Source organism: Pagrus major, chromosome 24, assembly GCF_040436345.1.
Source record: "Pagrus major chromosome 24, Pma_NU_1.0".
Lineage (NCBI taxonomy): Eukaryota > Metazoa > Chordata > Actinopteri > Spariformes > Sparidae > Pagrus > Pagrus major.
The window spans coordinates 18550717-18564547 of record NC_133238.1 but is presented as its reverse complement, the minus strand read 5'-3'; the positions used below and the strand labels follow the sequence as shown (position 1 = coordinate 18564547).

At 44.3% G+C, this 13831-nt stretch overlaps 2 protein-coding genes and 22 non-coding genes across 25 annotated transcripts in view; 1 reads left to right on the top strand and 23 right to left on the bottom strand.

Annotated features, from left to right (window-relative positions):
- Positions 1 to 160: 160 nt before the first annotated feature.
- trnar-ucg (transfer RNA arginine (anticodon UCG)) lies at positions 161 to 233 on the bottom strand. Its single transcript has one exon. It is a non-coding gene; the product is annotated as a tRNA-Arg (tRNA).
- A 217-nt stretch (positions 234 to 450) lies between these two features.
- trnai-aau (transfer RNA isoleucine (anticodon AAU)) lies at positions 451 to 524 on the bottom strand. Its single transcript has one exon. It is a non-coding gene; the product is annotated as a tRNA-Ile (tRNA).
- A 317-nt stretch (positions 525 to 841) lies between these two features.
- Positions 842 to 914, bottom strand: trnar-ucg (transfer RNA arginine (anticodon UCG)). Its single transcript has one exon. It is a non-coding gene; the product is annotated as a tRNA-Arg (tRNA).
- Positions 915 to 1134: 220 nt separating this feature from the next.
- On the bottom strand, positions 1135 to 1208 carry trnai-aau (transfer RNA isoleucine (anticodon AAU)). Its single transcript has one exon. It is a non-coding gene; the product is annotated as a tRNA-Ile (tRNA).
- A 302-nt stretch (positions 1209 to 1510) lies between these two features.
- On the bottom strand, positions 1511 to 1583 carry trnar-ucg (transfer RNA arginine (anticodon UCG)). Its single transcript has one exon. It is a non-coding gene; the product is annotated as a tRNA-Arg (tRNA).
- A 217-nt stretch (positions 1584 to 1800) lies between these two features.
- On the bottom strand, positions 1801 to 1874 carry trnai-aau (transfer RNA isoleucine (anticodon AAU)). Its single transcript has one exon. It is a non-coding gene; the product is annotated as a tRNA-Ile (tRNA).
- Positions 1875 to 2191: 317 nt separating this feature from the next.
- On the bottom strand, positions 2192 to 2264 carry trnar-ucg (transfer RNA arginine (anticodon UCG)). The gene has a single exon. It is a non-coding gene; the product is annotated as a tRNA-Arg (tRNA).
- Positions 2265 to 2481: 217 nt separating this feature from the next.
- trnai-aau (transfer RNA isoleucine (anticodon AAU)) lies at positions 2482 to 2555 on the bottom strand. The gene has a single exon. It is a non-coding gene; the product is annotated as a tRNA-Ile (tRNA).
- A 301-nt stretch (positions 2556 to 2856) lies between these two features.
- Positions 2857 to 2929, bottom strand: trnar-ucg (transfer RNA arginine (anticodon UCG)). The gene has a single exon. It is a non-coding gene; the product is annotated as a tRNA-Arg (tRNA).
- A 217-nt stretch (positions 2930 to 3146) lies between these two features.
- Positions 3147 to 3220, bottom strand: trnai-aau (transfer RNA isoleucine (anticodon AAU)). Its single transcript has one exon. It is a non-coding gene; the product is annotated as a tRNA-Ile (tRNA).
- Positions 3221 to 3537: 317 nt separating this feature from the next.
- On the bottom strand, positions 3538 to 3610 carry trnar-ucg (transfer RNA arginine (anticodon UCG)). Its single transcript has one exon. It is a non-coding gene; the product is annotated as a tRNA-Arg (tRNA).
- Positions 3611 to 3830: 220 nt separating this feature from the next.
- Positions 3831 to 3904, bottom strand: trnai-aau (transfer RNA isoleucine (anticodon AAU)). The gene has a single exon. It is a non-coding gene; the product is annotated as a tRNA-Ile (tRNA).
- A 308-nt stretch (positions 3905 to 4212) lies between these two features.
- Positions 4213 to 4285, bottom strand: trnar-ucg (transfer RNA arginine (anticodon UCG)). The gene has a single exon. It is a non-coding gene; the product is annotated as a tRNA-Arg (tRNA).
- A 220-nt stretch (positions 4286 to 4505) lies between these two features.
- On the bottom strand, positions 4506 to 4579 carry trnai-aau (transfer RNA isoleucine (anticodon AAU)). Its single transcript has one exon. It is a non-coding gene; the product is annotated as a tRNA-Ile (tRNA).
- Positions 4580 to 4880: 301 nt separating this feature from the next.
- On the bottom strand, positions 4881 to 4953 carry trnar-ucg (transfer RNA arginine (anticodon UCG)). The gene has a single exon. It is a non-coding gene; the product is annotated as a tRNA-Arg (tRNA).
- Positions 4954 to 5170: 217 nt separating this feature from the next.
- trnai-aau (transfer RNA isoleucine (anticodon AAU)) lies at positions 5171 to 5244 on the bottom strand. Its single transcript has one exon. It is a non-coding gene; the product is annotated as a tRNA-Ile (tRNA).
- Positions 5245 to 5561: 317 nt separating this feature from the next.
- Positions 5562 to 5634, bottom strand: trnar-ucg (transfer RNA arginine (anticodon UCG)). The gene has a single exon. It is a non-coding gene; the product is annotated as a tRNA-Arg (tRNA).
- A 220-nt stretch (positions 5635 to 5854) lies between these two features.
- Positions 5855 to 5928, bottom strand: trnai-aau (transfer RNA isoleucine (anticodon AAU)). The gene has a single exon. It is a non-coding gene; the product is annotated as a tRNA-Ile (tRNA).
- A 308-nt stretch (positions 5929 to 6236) lies between these two features.
- Positions 6237 to 6309, bottom strand: trnar-ucg (transfer RNA arginine (anticodon UCG)). The gene has a single exon. It is a non-coding gene; the product is annotated as a tRNA-Arg (tRNA).
- A 220-nt stretch (positions 6310 to 6529) lies between these two features.
- On the bottom strand, positions 6530 to 6603 carry trnai-aau (transfer RNA isoleucine (anticodon AAU)). Its single transcript has one exon. It is a non-coding gene; the product is annotated as a tRNA-Ile (tRNA).
- Positions 6604 to 6919: 316 nt separating this feature from the next.
- trnar-ucg (transfer RNA arginine (anticodon UCG)) lies at positions 6920 to 6992 on the bottom strand. Its single transcript has one exon. It is a non-coding gene; the product is annotated as a tRNA-Arg (tRNA).
- A 228-nt stretch (positions 6993 to 7220) lies between these two features.
- trnai-aau (transfer RNA isoleucine (anticodon AAU)) lies at positions 7221 to 7294 on the bottom strand. The gene has a single exon. It is a non-coding gene; the product is annotated as a tRNA-Ile (tRNA).
- A 4385-nt stretch (positions 7295 to 11679) lies between these two features.
- The window catches only part of LOC140992085 (fibronectin type III domain-containing protein 4-like), a 79132-nt gene continuing 76980 nt past the window's right edge, over positions 11680 to 13831 (top strand). Inside the window, exon 1 of one of the 2 annotated variants that reach the window (XM_073462329.1) lies at positions 11680 to 11698. The gene's annotated coding sequence lies outside the window, so the exon portion shown is untranslated. The remainder of the gene's footprint in view (positions 11699 to 13831) is intronic. The other variant, XM_073462328.1, reaches the window with a different exon arrangement.
- On the bottom strand, positions 12804 to 13589 carry LOC140992404 (leucine-rich repeat-containing protein 3-like). The gene has a single exon (XM_073462711.1). The coding sequence runs from the start codon at positions 13587 to 13589 to the stop codon at positions 12804 to 12806; it is 786 nt and encodes a 261-aa protein (XP_073318812.1).

The following is a 13831-nucleotide window of genomic DNA, read 5'->3' as shown; positions in this document are numbered from 1 at the left end:
ATGTGAGAGGAAGTGGAGCTCATTTTTGAAGGTCTCCATAGCTCCTTTGTGTGCAAAACAAAATGTTCTCTACTGTCACTTTTCAAGGTGATCTTCAGCAAGCTGCCTTGGTTGAATTGGGCACCATCTGCCTTGTTGCATGAAGTCGGAATGGAGATTCAAACCACGAAGGGACTCGAACCCTCAATCTTCTGATCCGAAGTCAGACGCCTTGTCCATTAGGCCACGTGGTCACCTGTTGTCTGGTATCCTTCTTTTTTTCGCCCAGCATCTTACTGGTTGTCACATAATTCTTGTCAAGAAATCATCATCAACCAGGGGTCCGTTTGGATGCCGAGTCAACATTGATCTGGCATCAGTGTAGGGGAGGTTGTTGAGCACCTCCTAGCTTCCTCAGCAGCAGAGGTGTCGCCACAGTGTTGACCTGTAAGTCAGCTAAATTGATAGTACTGGCCAGTATGGGGGTCTAACCCATGACCTTGGCGTTATTAGCACCACGCTCTAACCAGCTGAGCTAACCGGCCACGCTTTGAGCTCACTTGGACAACTTTTTTTTGAAAATTCGTCCGCGACAGAAGCAAAGATGAGGGCTCCATTTTGGACTTTGTGTTTGGTGTGACCGCCTTGCAGGTTAGTTTCTGTTGAGGGCAATTAGCTTAAATGGTAGACCTCATGCTTTGCATGTGAGAGGAAGTGGAGCTCATTTTTGAAGGTCTCCATAGCTCCTTTGTGTGCAAAACAAAATGTTCTCTACTGTCACTTTTCAAGGTGATCTTCAGCAAGCAGCCTTGGTTGAATTGGGCACCATCTGCCTTGTTGCATGAAGTCGGAATGGAAATTCAAACCACGAAGGGACTCGAACCCTCAATCTTCTGATCCGAAGTCAGACGCCTTGTCCATTAGGCCACGTGGTCACCTGTTGTCTGGTATTCTCCTTCTTTTTTTCGCCCAGCATCTTACTGGTTGTCACATAATTCTTGTCATGAAATCATCATCAACCAGGGGTCCGTTTGGATGCCGAGTCAACATTGATCTGGCATCAGTGTAGGGGAAGTTGTTGAGCACCTCCTAGCTTCCTCAGCAGCAGAGGTGTCGCCACAGTGTTGACCTGTAAGTCAGCTAAATTGATAGTACTGGCCAGTATGGGGGTCGAACCCATGACCTTGGCGTTATTAGCACCACGCTCTAACCAGCTGAGCTAACCGGCCACGCTTTGAGCTCACTTGGACAACTTTTTTTTGAAAATTCGTCCGCGACAGAAGCAAAGATGAGGGCTCCATTTTGGACTTTGTGTTTGGTGTGACCGCCTTGTAGGTTAGCTTCTGTGGAGGGCAATTAGCTTAAAAAGCAGACCTCATGCTTTGCATGTGAGAGGAAGTGGAGCTTATTTTGAAGGTCTCCATAGCTCCTTTGTGTGCAAAACAAAATGTTCTCTACTGTCACTTTAGCAAGCGGCCTTGGTTGAATTGGGCACCGTCTGCCTTGTTGCATGAAGTCGGAATGGAGATTCCAACCACGAAGGGACTGGAACCCTCAATCTTCTGATCCGAAGTCAGACGCCTTGTCCATTAGGCCACGTGGTCACCTGTTGTCTGGTATCCTTCTTTTTTTCACCCAGCATCTTACTGGTTGTCACATAATTCTTGTCAAGAAATCATCATCAACCAGGGGTCCGTTTGGATGCCGAGTCAACATTGATCTGGCATCAGTGTAGGGGAAGTTGTTGAGCACCTCCTAGCTTCCTCAGCAGCAGAGGTGTCTCCACAGTGTTGACCTGTAAGTCAGCTAAATTGATAGTACTGGCCAGTATGGGGGTCGAACCCATGACCTTGGCGTTATTAGCACCACGCTCTAACCAGCTGAGCTAACCGGCCACGCTTTGAGCTCACTTGGACAACTTTTTTTTGAAAATTCGTCCGCGACAGAAGCAAAGATGAGGGCTCCATTTTGGACTTTGTGTTTGGTGTGACCGCCTTGCAGGTTAGTTTCTGTTGAGGGCAATTAGCTTAAATGGTAGACCTCATGCTTTGCATGTGAGAGGAAGTGGAGCTCATTTTTGAAGGTCTCCATAGCTCCTTTGTGTGCAAAACAAAATGTTCTCTACTGTCACTTTTCAAGGTGATCTTCAGCAAGCTGCCTTGGTTGAATTGGGCACCATCTGCCTTGTTGCATGAAGTCGGAATGGAGATTCAAACCACGAAGGGACTCGAACCCTCAATCTTCTGATCCGAAGTCAGACGCCTTGTCCATTAGGCCACGTGGTCACTTGTTGTCTGGTATCCTTCTTTTTTTCGCCCAGCATCTTACTGGTTGTCACATAATTCTTGTCAAGAAATCATCATCAACCAGGGGTCCGTTTGGATGCCGAGTCAACATTGATCTGGCATCAGTGTAGGGGAGGTTGTTGAGCACCTCCTAGCTTCCTCAGCAGCAGAGGTGTCTCCACAGTGTTGACCTGTAAGTCAGCTAAATTGAAACTAGTGGCCAGTATGGGGGTCGAACCCATGACCTTGGCGTTATTAGCACCACGCTCTAACCAGCTGAGCTAACCGGCCACGCTTTGAGCTCACTTGGACAACTTTTTTTGAAAATTAGTCCACGACAGAAGCAAAGATGAGGGCTCCATTTTGGACTTTGTGTTTGGTGTGACCGCCTTGTAGGTTAGCTTCTGTGGAGGGCAATTAGCTTAAAAAGCAGACCTCATGCTTTGCATGTGAGAGGAAGTGGAGCTTATTTTGAAGGTCTCCATAGCTCCTTTGTGTGCAAAACAAAATGTTCTCTACTGTCACTTTAGCAAGCGGCCTTGGTTGAATTGGGCACCGTCTGCCTTGTTGCATGAAGTCGGAATGGAGATTCCAACCACGAAGGGACTCGAACCCTCAATCTTCTGATCCGAAGTCAGACGCCTTGTCCATTAGGCCACGTGGTCACCTGTTGTCTGGTATCCTTCTTTTTTTCGCCCAGCATCTTACTGGTTGTCACATAATTCTTGTCAAGAAATCATCATCAACCAGGGGTCCGTTTGGATGCCGAGTCAACATTGATCTGGCATCAGTGTAGGGGAAGTTGTTGAGCACCTCCTAGCTTCCTCAGCAGCAGAGGTGTCTCCACAGTGTTGACCTGTAAGTCAGCTAAATTGATAGTACTGGCCAGTATGGGGGTCGAACCCATGACCTTGGCGTTATTAGCACCACGCTCTAACCAGCTGAGCTAACCGGCCACGCTTTGAGCTCACTTGGACAACTTTTTTTTGAAAATTCGTCCGCGACAGAAGCAAAGATGAGGGCTCCATTTTGGACTTTGTGTTTGGTGTGACCGCCTTGCAGGTTAGTTTCTGTTGAGGGCAATTAGCTTAAATGGTAGACCTCATGCTTTGCATGTGAGAGGAAGTGGAGCTCATTTTTGAAGGTCTCCATAGCTCCTTTGTGTGCAAAACAAAATGTTCTCTACTGTCACTTTTCAAGGTGATCTTCAGCAAGCAGCCTTGGTTGAATTGGGCACCATCTGCCTTGTTGCATGAAGTCGGAATGGAAATTCAAACCACGAAGGGACTCGAACCCTCAATCTTCTGATCCGAAGTCAGACGCCTTGTCCATTAGGCCACGTGGTCACCTGTTGTCTGGTATTCTCCTTCTTTTTTTCGCCCAGCATCTTACTGGTTGTCACATAATTCTTGTCATGAAATCATCATCAACCAGGGGTCCGTTTGGATGCCGAGACAACATTGATCTGGCATCAGTGTAGGGGAAGTTGTTGAGCACCTCCTAGCTTCCTCAGCAGCAGAGGTGTCTCCACAGTGTTGACCTGTAAGTCAGCTAAATTGAAACTAGTGGCCAGTATGGGGGTCGAACCCATGACCTTGGCGTTATTAGCACCACGCTCTAACCAGCTGAGCTAACCGGCCACGCTTTGAGCTCACTTGGACAACTTTTTTTGAAAATTAGTCCACGACAGAAGCAAAGATGAGGGCTCCATTTTCGACTTTGTGTTTGGTGTGACCGCCTTGTAGGTTAGCTTCTGTGGAGGGCAATTAGCTTAAAAAGCAGACCTCATGCTTTGCATGTGAGAGGAAGTGGAGCTTATTTTGAAGGTCTCCATTGCTCCTTTGTGTGCAAAACAAAATGTTCTCACTTTTCAAGGTGACCTTCAGCAAACGGCCTTGGTTGAATTGGGCACCATCTGCCTTGTTGCATGAAGTCGGAATGGAGATTCAAACCACGAAGGGACTCGAACCCTCAATCTTCTGATCCGAAGTCAGACACCTTGTCCATTAGGCCACGTGGTCACCTGTTGTCTGGTATTCTCCTTCTTTTTTTCGCCCAGCATCTTACTGGTTGTCACATAATTCTTGTCAAGAAATCATCATCAACCAGGGGTCCGTTTGGATGCCGAGTCAACATTGATCTGGCATGAGTGTAGGGGAAGTTGTTGAGCACCTCCTAGCTTCCTCAGCAGCAGAGGTGTCGCCACAGTGTTGACCTGTAAGTCAGCTAAATTGATAGTACTGGCCAGTATGGGGGTCGAACCCATGACCTTGGCGTTATTAGCACCACGCTCTAACCAGCTGAGCTAACCGGCCACGCTTTGAGCTCACTTGGACAACTTTTTTTGAAAATTAGTCCACGACAGAAGCAAAGATGAGGGCTCCATTTTGGACTTTGTGTTTGGTGTGACCGCCTTGTAGGTTAGCTTCTGTGGAGGGCAATTAGCTTAAAAAGCAGACCTCATGCTTTGCATGTGAGAGGAAGTGGAGCTTATTTTGAAGGTCTCCATAGCTCCTTTGTGTGCAAAACAAAATGTTCTCTACTGTCACTTTAGCAAGCGGCCTTGGTTGAATTGGGCACCGTCTGCCTTGTTGCATGAAGTCGGAATGGAGATTCCAACCACGAAGGGACTCGAACCCTCAATCTTCTGATCCGAAGTCAGACGCCTTGTCCATTAGGCCACGTGGTCACCTGTTGTCTGGTATCCTTCTTTTTTTCGCCCAGCATCTTACTGGTTGTCACATAATTCTTGTCAAGAAATCATCATCAACCAGGGGTCCGTTTGGATGCCGAGTCAACATTGATCTGGCATCAGTGTAGGGGAAGTTGTTGAGCACCTCCTAGCTTCCTCAGCAGCAGAGGTGTCTCCACAGTGTTGACCTGTAAGTCAGCTAAATTGATAGTACTGGCCAGTATGGGGGTCGAACCCATGACCTTGGCGTTATTAGCACCACGCTCTAACCAGCTGAGCTAACCGGCCACGCTTTGAGCTCACTTGGACAACTTTTTTTTGAAAATTCGTCCGCGACAGAAGCAAAGATGAGGGCTCCATTTTGGACTTTGTGTTTGGTGTGACCGCCTTGCAGGTTAGTTTCTGTTGAGGGCAATTAGCTTAAATGGTAGACCTCATGCTTTGCATGTGAGAGGAAGTGGAGCTCATTTTTGAAGGTCTCCATAGCTCCTTTGTGTGCAAAACAAAATGTTCTCTACTGTCACTTTTCAAGGTGATCTTCAGCAAGCAGCCTTGGTTGAATTGGGCACCATCTGCCTTGTTGCATGAAGTCGGAATGGAAATTCAAACCACGAAGGGACTCGAACCCTCAATCTTCTGATCCGAAGTCAGACGCCTTGTCCATTAGGCCACGTGGTCACCTGTTGTCTGGTATTCTCCTTCTTTTTTTCGCCCAGCATCTTACTGGTTGTCACATAATTCTTGTCATGAAATCATCATCAACCAGGGGTCCGTTTGGATGCCGAGACAACATTGATCTGGCATCAGTGTAGGGGAAGTTGTTGAGCACCTCCTAGCTTCCTCAGCAGCAGAGGTGTCTCCACAGTGTTGACCTGTAAGTCAGCTAAATTGAAACTAGTGGCCAGTATGGGGGTCGAACCCATGACCTTGGCGTTATTAGCACCACGCTCTAACCAGCTGAGCTAACCGGCCACGCTTTGAGCTCACTTGGACAACTTTTTTTGAAAATTAGTCCACGACAGAAGCAAAGATGAGGGCTCCATTTTCGACTTTGTGTTTGGTGTGACCGCCTTGTAGGTTAGCTTCTGTGGAGGGCAATTAGCTTAAAAAGCAGACCTCATGCTTTGCATGTGAGAGGAAGTGGAGCTTATTTTGAAGGTCTCCATTGCTCCTTTGTGTGCAAAACAAAATGTTCTCACTTTTCAAGGTGACCTTCAGCAAACGGCCTTGGTTGAATTGGGCACCATCTGCCTTGTTGCATGAAGTCGGAATGGAGATTCAAACCACGAAGGGACTCGAACCCTCAATCTTCTGATCCGAAGTCAGACACCTTGTCCATTAGGCCACGTGGTCACCTGTTGTCTGGTATTCTCCTTCTTTTTTTCGCCCAGCATCTTACTGGTTGTCACATAATTCTTGTCAAGAAATCATCATCAACCAGGGGTCCGTTTGGATGCCGAGTCAACATTGATCTGGCATGAGTGTAGGGGAAGTTGTTGAGCACCTCCTAGCTTCCTCAGCAGCAGAGGTGTCGCCACAGTGTTGACCTGTAAGTCAGCTAAATTGATAGTACTGGCCAGTATGGGGGTCGAACCCATGACCTTGGCGTTATTAGCACCACGCTCTAACCAGCTGAGCTAACCGGCCACGCTTTGAGCTCACTTGGACAACTTTTTTTGAAAATTAGTCCACGACAGAAGCAAAGATGAGGGCTCCATTTTGGACTTTGTGTTTGGTGTGACCGCCTTGTAGGTTAGTTTCTGTTGAGGGCAATTAGCTTAAATGGTAGACCTCATGCTTTGCATGTGAGAGGAAGTGGATCTCATTTTTGAAGGTCTCCATAGCTCCTTTGTGTGCAAAACAAAATGTTCTCTACTGTCACTTTTCAAGGTGATCTTCAGCAAGCAGCCTTGGTTGAATTGGGCACCATCTGCCTTGTTGCATGAAGTTGGAATGGAGATTCAAACCACGAAGGGACTCGAACCCTCAATCTTCTGATCCGAAGTCAGACGCCTTGTCCATTAGGCCACGTGGTCACCTGTTGTCTGGTATTCTCCTTCTTTTTTTCGCCCATCATCTTACTGGTTGTCACATAATTCTTGTCAAGAACTCATCATCAACCATGAACCTGGGGTACCGTTTGGATGCCGAGTCAACATTGATCTGGCATCAGTGTAGGGGAAGTTGTTGAGCACCTCCTAGCTTCCTCAGCAGCAGAGGTGTCTCCACAGTGTTGACCTGTAAGTCAGCTAAATTGATAGTACTGGCCAGTATGGGGGTCAAACCCATGACCTTGGCGTTATTAGCACCACGCTCTAACCAACTGAGCTAACCGGCCATGCTTTGAGCTCACTTGGACAACATTTTTGAAAATTTGTCCGCGACAGAAGCAAAGATGATGGCTCCATTTTGGACTTTGTGTTTCATGTGACCACCCGAAGTTTTGAGAGTTGTTCATGATAAATCTTCCAATTGTATTCTATTGTTTTTTGTGTGACCACTTTGCAGCTTACAACTCGAATGATCGAAATGGTCTCCAAACATACCTCCTAAAAATATGTCCTTTAACTTTAACTTCCAAGGTAAAGTAGAATACACTATAAACATTCTTAATGTTGCTCTAACCATGACAGGATTCATGCTTCCCTACCACTTTTTCTGTCTCCAAGATTAACAAGCCAAAACCACAGACACAAGACATGTTTTGGTGATTCATAAAGAGTTTTAGCACATCTGTCGAGGAGCCAAATAGAACCTCTGTCGGCTCAACATTACTTAACATACGTCCCTGCAACAGAAATGATACGTTTTCAATTTAATTCATCACACTCAAGAATAACTTTACCTTAAAAATAGGCCTAAACCTGTCTGTGACAGGATAGAAACCAAAACTACTATGCATACACATTTGCTTCTTGACGTTTTCTATTTCCCTGAAGGTCACTGTTTATGGATGATGACAGTGGATGGCCTCCAGGCAATCTGCAAACATTGTAGTAAATCTCCATAAAGGAATCCTGTTCTCCTCTTAGTTTGAAGCTGACAAATATGAATCATAAATCAATGACACTACACTGGATTCAAGTAAATACTTCCATTAGGGGTTGACTCCACTGGTTGCAGAAAGAAGTCAGATTGTACAAAAGTCTATGAGAAAATGATCCTACTTCTCATTTTATTTGTTACCTCATTAAAACAGTTGACTAATGAGTTTATGGTCTCAATCGTTAAGTTTCCAGTTTTTCCAACACAGCATGATGCTCAGTTTGTACTTTAAGGTCTAATTTAGAGTGAAATAGATGAAATGCCAAAGTCGAGGCTTCAAAACGGTAGTCCTTAACCCAGTGGGTGACATCACAGTGGCAACGTACACTTACACAGTCTTTAATCTTTAATATACATTAAGAGTTTTGCTTGACCAGCAATATGGGCACCCAATTATTCAACAGCCTGGTGAAATCTAATTTGTGGTCAATTTGTGGAGCAAGTCATTTACAATATGAGAATGTTCCCTCTACGGCTTCTACACCACATTACTAGAGCTATGATTTTGAAGTATTAGTCCAAGACCAACATCAGGGGCAGTGATGACTTAAATGTTGGGAACTTGAAGCAATCGCACTTCACAAGGAAGCCGGTGTATTTGCAGTGTAGGTTTGAGGCGGAATAAGTCTAAATTGTGTATCAATGTTTACGTGACTATACAGTACCCTCATACAACCCCACTTCAAAACTCTGATCTAACCCTTAAAAGACAGACAAAATCAGCTGCCAGTGACTAGAAACTGTCTAGAGGCTTACCTTTTTGTAACTGTCTGAAATCAAAGACTCACTGTGTCAGAAATTACTTAGAAATTTGAGAGGTAGATGGTCTGAAGCACTGCCCAAGTGTAGAAGAAAGCACTTCTCCTGGTGCTTATGTAATGCTAACGAAGTGCCACTCGTTTCTCTGAACCTAAACTTAGAGAGAGACACACTGACCTCACCTCTATGCGGCTAATTAATAATATTCAATTCATTAGGATGTACGGCGCAGCCCTTGGGACTTGTAAGACAAAGTAATGTGGACTGTAATTAATGTTGTGACCGTCTGACAGGAGAGTTGGGTCAGATTACAAGGTCAGCATTAGACAGCAAAATATGTTAAGTGCTAAATTCTGGCAGAAGGATAGAAGCTTGAAGACAGGCCATAATGTTGTGTCCTTATAGAAAGCTTGCGAACTATTTAGAAATTGCAAAGAAAATGCTGAGCTTGTTCAGCTCCACATATTTGTGCGAGTAGACATTTTCTGTTTTGAACTTTAGCAAGAACTGCTTCAGGTCCAGGCTCAGTGTTTCTGTTCCAACCAATGAGACTCAACAAAAATTAAATATCTTTCCCCAGAATTGCTTACTCTCATCTTTAATGTCATTAAAATTGGGCCCGGAGGGATAATATGACCTGAGGGATTTCAATATGTCGGATATCAACAGATCAGGATAATGGAAACACTGCCAATGCAACCACTGCCCTTAAACCAGACCTTCAATCCTGGATCTCTCAGTAGTATCAGTTACCTGCTTCTTTGTTTGGCATTCGTAAAAAAAAGTTTCTGATGTTTAAACTCTTTGATTTTCTGTTATGATGAGCTATGAATGACGTGAATAAGATTATATAAGGTCACTCCAATCAACCCGATTTGAAATAATGAACTCTGCTTTCATTTTATTTGTATCTGTAATCATAATTTTGGTCAATCAGCTAATTGATTGATAATTGTGTACTTGTTAGGTAATTTAATTCATAACAAAACATAATATCAAGTAAAAACTACAAGTATTTCCCCCACAAGCATCTCAAATTTGTACTTAAGTAACTTTACTTAGTTACATTCGGCCAATTAATAATAATCTAGTAAGAGCCTGAGCAAGTTTACTGTTTGCTATTCCACAAACATCCATTATAAAAGTAATTCAATTTGAATTTATTTTTATGTAGAGTTGTTTTGATTTGCTTTAATTCCTAACATCTAATTTTTCATCAGTAACAGTTCACTGTCAGAGTCACCGTTAAGATGAACTGGCTGCTCTGCCACTTGAACAAATTGTTCTTTCACTGATAATATAAATGTTAGTGTAGCAGATTCAATTGTGACTTATTGTGTACAGTCCCCCTTTGAAAAGTGTTTGGACATCCCTGATATAGATGGATACTGTAGTGAGAACCAAATAGATCAGACACTGAAACGCCTCCACAAAGGCTCATTAGATTTATAGATTTGAACTGTTGGTGGCACGAAACTATTTCTGGGTTGCAAGACACGTATTAATACTCTGCCTCGCACAGATCTATGCAGCAGAAGATATATGGGCTCCATATTTGGAGCTGTGGGTATTTGTCAGTGTAATCTGGAGAGATAAATAACAGGATCTCATTGTGAGGAGTGGCTTGATAAAGGATGGTGTGAGTGGTTGAAAAGTTGTGTAAAGCCGTGGCATATTTATTGACTATGACAGTGTCCTTAAAAAACACAGAGTTTGACGCAGGATTCAATCGCTTTCTCCAACAAACATACACAGATTCATTATTTCCTGAAGGGGAAGAAATAGCAGGGCTCTGATAAATGTTAAGTTTTATTTGATTGTTCAAACAAGAGAGAAAGAAGTAAATAAAATACCGTCTTACGATAAGAAGTAGTGAGACAGACACAAGAGGACAGGAGCTCAGCACAACTAGAAAACTGACTTGAACAAACATAAAGGTGCAGCAGTCAAGATTTTAATTAAAATACGACCATTTTATTAAAATTAAATCAATAACAGGGGCTGTCACTGACAAAACCACTTACCGAGGAGACTGCCCAAAAAGAAAAACAATAGCTTCTGTCATTTTAGCAAATGGCCACAATCTGCCCGTTGAGTTATGACTTTTGTCAGTCTGGAGCAAACGAGGAAGTAGTGTGACATTGTTATAGATCCACAAAGTCCAAAAAGGTAAAGGGTTGATGCATGGCTCAAGGAGTTATTACCAAAACCATGACCTTTTCACAAACCTGACAAAGTAGTTTTGTTGTTTAACCTTCACTGAGTAGCAGCGATGCCGAACACTAACCAAACTGCGACCTTCTCAAAACGTTAATCACGTGTTAATTATTGTCGGCATTACAACAAAGATTAGTGACGTTTGTTGTAATGCTTGTTGTAATGGACGCTGGGTCGCTGTGGCATCAGGCTCAGTAGGGTTTTTCAGATGTCCTTCTCCCCAGCAACCTTTTTCCAGCTCCTCGGGGGGGATCCCAAGGTGTTCCCAGGCCAGATGAGATATATAAACCCTGCCTCTATGACTGAGCCCAGCCTCCCTACAGGCTTAATAAATCATGGCACACAGAGAGGAAAACATCAGATCTGAGTGATGAAGAGACTGTAACCTTCCTCAAGTTAATACATGAAACAAACATTTAAATCACATTTTCTACACCTTTCTTTTCACCATTTGACTCAAACTCTATCAAATACATCATCTCATTTCACCTCCTTTTTCTGCCATTGCTCAATGGCAGCAGACTGGGGAAAAAAAGCGCCACCTGCTGTTTGAAATTTGGTAGAAATTTGCCCTTTGTTTGGATGGAAGTGGCTCCATTCGCCCAAATTCATTTCAGGTGTTCGGCACAGGAAGTGAGAGGCTTTTGTACTGGGAGTTGACTAAAACGCTGCAGTTTGTTTTCACATGAACCGACCAAGTAGAAGAAGAAGTTCAGCTCCAGTGAGTGCACATATTGACAATTGACTGCATAATTGCAACAATACTTTATGAATGTGTGAATGTTTGTGATCCGTTCTCCTTTACAATGCCTCATCCGAAAGCTGCATGTCGGAATTTCACAAAACTACTTTCTACTATCTAGAGAGGAAGATTACGCGAGTGCAATTTATATAAACCTCTGAGCTGAGACAGGGTCATCTAATCGAAGCGTTCAGTGACAGGAATTGATTATTTGCACTCTCAAAAGTGACACTTATTACCTTCTGAGGCAAAACAATACGTGAGGTGACAATTGTTCAAGCGTGAAATGTTTTTCCTGGTGGCTGTTACACCTTAAATATAAGGTGTGCCAGAGGAGTTCAATGCCAACAAGTCTGCACTACTGGCTTAGATCCTTTGTGGATTATTAAACATACAAACTCTTCACATTAAGAAGCATACACAAGAGAATTTAACAGATGATACATCTAAATATTACTTTAGCTTTTACCTCTGTCTCTGCTACCCTCCACAAGTCCCCAGTGAGGCTTTACTTTTTTGAAATACATCATAAAACTTTACGTTCTCACATAAACATCCTTAAAAGTGATATTTTTCTACAAGTTATCCCTCTCTAAAACTGCTGGGATTATTTTTCAGGTAGCTAGTTTTCCCCGAACTCTGACTGACACTAAAGTGGCTCTCCAGTTCGCCTCACTGGGTGGATGAATTCACCGTGAACTCTTCAAACACATCATAAAATGCAAAAGTGTTTGGAGTTTTGGTGAAGTTTCCCCTCGGAGGTTCTTTTATGCATTACACATAGTGAGAAATAATGATCTGCCACCTTTTGTTATCATGGAAGGAGGGAAATCAAGACTGTTTTAAACCCTCTGGTCTCACATTCGAGGTTATTGTTAGTTTGATTTTGTAGCTTTAAAGAGTCTGGTGCTACTTTTTGCCCCGCACTTGATGGTGATTTTTAAGCCTCTTCCTTCTGTCTTTGTGCCTTCTGCAGTGTCTATCATAGAGTTTTATCGCTCGCTGCAAAGCTGTCAATGTTCTTTATATGCTGTAAACATATTGATTGGTACACTTTCATTTAAATTTATTGGTACAGCTGCAACTAGAACACGCTGCTGGCCGTGTCGTAGTCCTTGCTAATGTGTGAAGAGCTGGGCAGGGACTTGAGGTACTCCATGTGCCTCCTGGCATCCTCCTGGTTGTGTTTGATGTAGTAAATGATGTACGCAGTCACCATGGAGAACCAGCAGAACATGGCTACAAACATGGCCACATCTGTCGTCTTGTGGTGGAAATTGCAAAAGTTGATTCCTGAGTCCAGGACCTGGATGACCGGTTGTCCCACGTACTCCTCCTGCACCGATGTGTAGCAGCTCACCTCGTTCACCGTCTCGGGGTCGAGCCTCAGCTCCCTCAGCACCTCCTGCAAAGAGCACTCGCAGTGCCAGGGGTTGTGGGAGAGGCGGACACGGGCGTGGAGTTTGGCGAAGGTGTCCTTCGGGAGGCTGCTGAGGTGGTTGTTTGAAAGATCCATTGTCCGCAGGCTCTCGGAAATTCCTTGAAAGGCACCGACCTCCACGCTCTCGATGGCATTGTGAGATAAGTCCAGTTCTCTGAGGCGGTGGAGGTCCGTGAAGGCCTCCTTTGGGATGTGTCTGATCCGGTTAGATGACAGCAAGAGAACGACAGTGTCTTTCGGCAAGTTCACGGGGATGCTCTCCAAGTTGCGCGAGGTACACTGCACCACCACACCGTTCCTGTCCGAGCAGTGACAGATCTTAGGGCAAGCATACGCAGTCATAATCACCGACAGAAGCCAGAATGTTCCCACGAATGACAGAGGAAGACAGGAAGGAGGTTTTATGGATGACCTTTGAGAGGCCCCCATTAGCGAGTGCTCAGACTGAAATCAGCCCTGCGTTGCGTTGCGTTGGTGGGGGTCTTTTGCTTTACGTACCTGTAAGACATTAAATACAATCCAGCACGTCCAGTTTGAGTGAGGTCAGAGGCCGAAACACTGCACAGTGGTTTATGATCCTCAGGGACAAGGTTTTACAACCCTGGGAAGTTATCACAGGACTGTCCGCTTGAATGCATTTCTTTTGCTGACGCAGTGCCCTGCTGGATGAC

Coding starts and splice junctions, on each gene's coding strand:
- LOC140992404 (XM_073462711.1), bottom strand. CDS start 13,589: ATGGGGGCCTCTCAAAGGTCATCCATAAAACCTCCTTCCTGTCTTCCT.